General features: G+C 41.6%; 1 protein-coding gene across 1 annotated transcript; it reads left to right on the forward strand.

Moving 5' to 3' along the window:
- Positions 1 to 207: 207 nt before the first annotated feature.
- LOC129762085 (28S ribosomal protein S24, mitochondrial) lies at positions 208 to 970 on the forward strand. Its single transcript, XM_055760070.1, has 3 exons — positions 208 to 327; positions 385 to 556; positions 622 to 970. Exons 1-3 carry the CDS (start codon positions 301 to 303, stop codon positions 909 to 911), a joined length of 489 nt encoding a protein of 162 aa, XP_055616045.1. The 5' UTR covers positions 208 to 300; the 3' UTR covers positions 912 to 970.
- The last annotated feature ends 944 nt before the right edge of the window (positions 971 to 1,914 follow it).

The following is a 1,914-nucleotide window of genomic DNA, read 5'->3' on the forward strand; positions in this document are numbered from 1 at the left end:
AAAAAATATATTGTCTGCGAAAACAGCTAGAACATGTTCATCTCGTACGCAGTGTTTTATGTGAAACACGGAAGACTGACATTGACTTTAGAATAAATTTCATTACGAACAAGTAAATTTATAATAAAAAACATGCTGCCGGTACAATTTGTTTTCAGTCCTAGGGCGGTTTGTTATTGTTTACGCCAGCCCTACATTGAACATCGAGTTTTTGTTCACGAATAAAGTGAGGGAAGAAGCAAAGCAAAACAATCGACCAACAAGTGACAGTTGTGCTGATAAACTGAGAATATCGTCACCATGAGCCTGTTACAAAACATTCGAATGGTAATTAATACTGTAATAAACCATGTTTCCCATCACTGGAGCAAGATCCCATTGTAGCCATGGCTTGCCTCGTTGGTACGACGATCCATTCACACAACGGCTGCATTTGGAAAGTCGCAATCGGGTCGGTATAAAATCACACCTAAAGGCGATCGACCCCTAACGTACGAAATGGCTAATCCGCCCCACCAAATCGGCCACCGCAAAGCCTGGAACTCGTGGAATACATGTAAGTTCGATTGACAACCGTCGTTAAATTTCTATCGCCACTGATTGGGGTTCACCCAATTTCAGCGAACTTGGAGGGAGAGCTCCGGCCGTCTCAAACAATGCTGGAAGACGAGTTCATCCGACGGTTCATGACCGGAACGTGGCATGGATTGGTACTGTCGGAGGTGATTATCAAGCGACAGCACAACCACATCCGAATAGCAACCATTCTGCGGCGTGGAATTTCTGCCCGAAAGATGTACTTCCTGATCGGATACTGCGAAGAGCTGCTAGCCTATTGGTTGCAGTGTCCGGTGACGCTCGAGCTACAGACCACAGCGGATAGGAAAGATGTGATTTTCAAGTATATATAGAGAATGTTTGTACTAGTTTGCAGCGCAATAAAATATGGTGATGTCTAGCTTTGATTGTTCGTTGCGATGTGTTTACTCATGCTTATTTTTTTTTTGCTGGTCCATTGATCAGAATCAATGGAATTTCACGATAGGTCAGTGAAATAATTTAAGGAATGCAGAACGCTTGTTTTTTCCATTGTTCGTAGGGCTTATGACTCATATTATCCGGATTAAATAGAAGGTGTAGTTTTTAGCAGTTAATTTTGGAAACGGACGGAACGGTATCATGACTCGAAAAAAATACGATTAAAAATAATCGATTATCTAACAACTATTTAGACTGTTTCCTAATGCAGCGATTAGATTTCCAACTTTTCTCATGGTTTGCTTTGTTTTCAAATAGAATATACACTAGGGTGCCAATGAAAATGGTCATCTCGAAGTAAGCTATTGAAATGAAAAAAAAAATGGGTGGGTTATATCTATGATATAACCGCAAGGTTGACGTGGGACTATCTTAGCTTAGTAACCATTTGTATGTATTGATTGCAGTTTGCATGTATTTGCAATGGCGATTTCCCCAGACACCTTGGTTTAGAAGTCTTTATAGGTAATCAGATTTCAGTCGGAACAAAAATACTCCCGACCTGCATGAATTTGCAATCCCAATTTCCCTGGACACCTTGTTTCTGAAGCCTGTGTTGGGGAAACATATTTTAGTCGGAACAAATTGCCCTCGACTTGCATGTATTAGCAATGCCAATTTTCCCTCGCTCCATGGATTTGAAGTCTGTGGTAGGGAAACACATTTCAGTCGGAACAAAAATGCCCCCGAATTGCATGTATTTGCAATGCTAACTTTCCCACGCTCCTTGGACTTGAAGTCTGCGTTAGGGAAACGCATTTCGGTGGGAACAAAAGCTGCCCCTACTTTCATGTATTTGCAATGTCGATTTCGCCAACGCTGCTTGGTTTTGAAGTCTGTGTTAGGGAACATATTTCGGAGAGAACAAAAGTCCCC

The sequence above is a fragment of the Toxorhynchites rutilus genome, chromosome 1 (genome assembly GCF_029784135.1).
Source record: "Toxorhynchites rutilus septentrionalis strain SRP chromosome 1, ASM2978413v1, whole genome shotgun sequence".
In the NCBI taxonomy this organism is placed as follows: Eukaryota; Metazoa; Arthropoda; class Insecta; order Diptera; family Culicidae; genus Toxorhynchites; species Toxorhynchites rutilus.

Bases quoted from the DNA above. Each gene is read 5' to 3' on its own strand.
- LOC129762085 (XM_055760070.1), top strand. From the start codon at position 301: ATGAGCCTGTTACAAAACATTCGAATG. The intron at 328-384 runs GTAATTAATACT...ATCCCATTGTAG, and splicing joins TGTTACAAAACATTCGAATG to CCATGGCTTGCCTCGTTGGT. The intron at 557-621 runs GTAAGTTCGATT...ACCCAATTTCAG, and splicing joins CTGGAACTCGTGGAATACAT to CGAACTTGGAGGGAGAGCTC.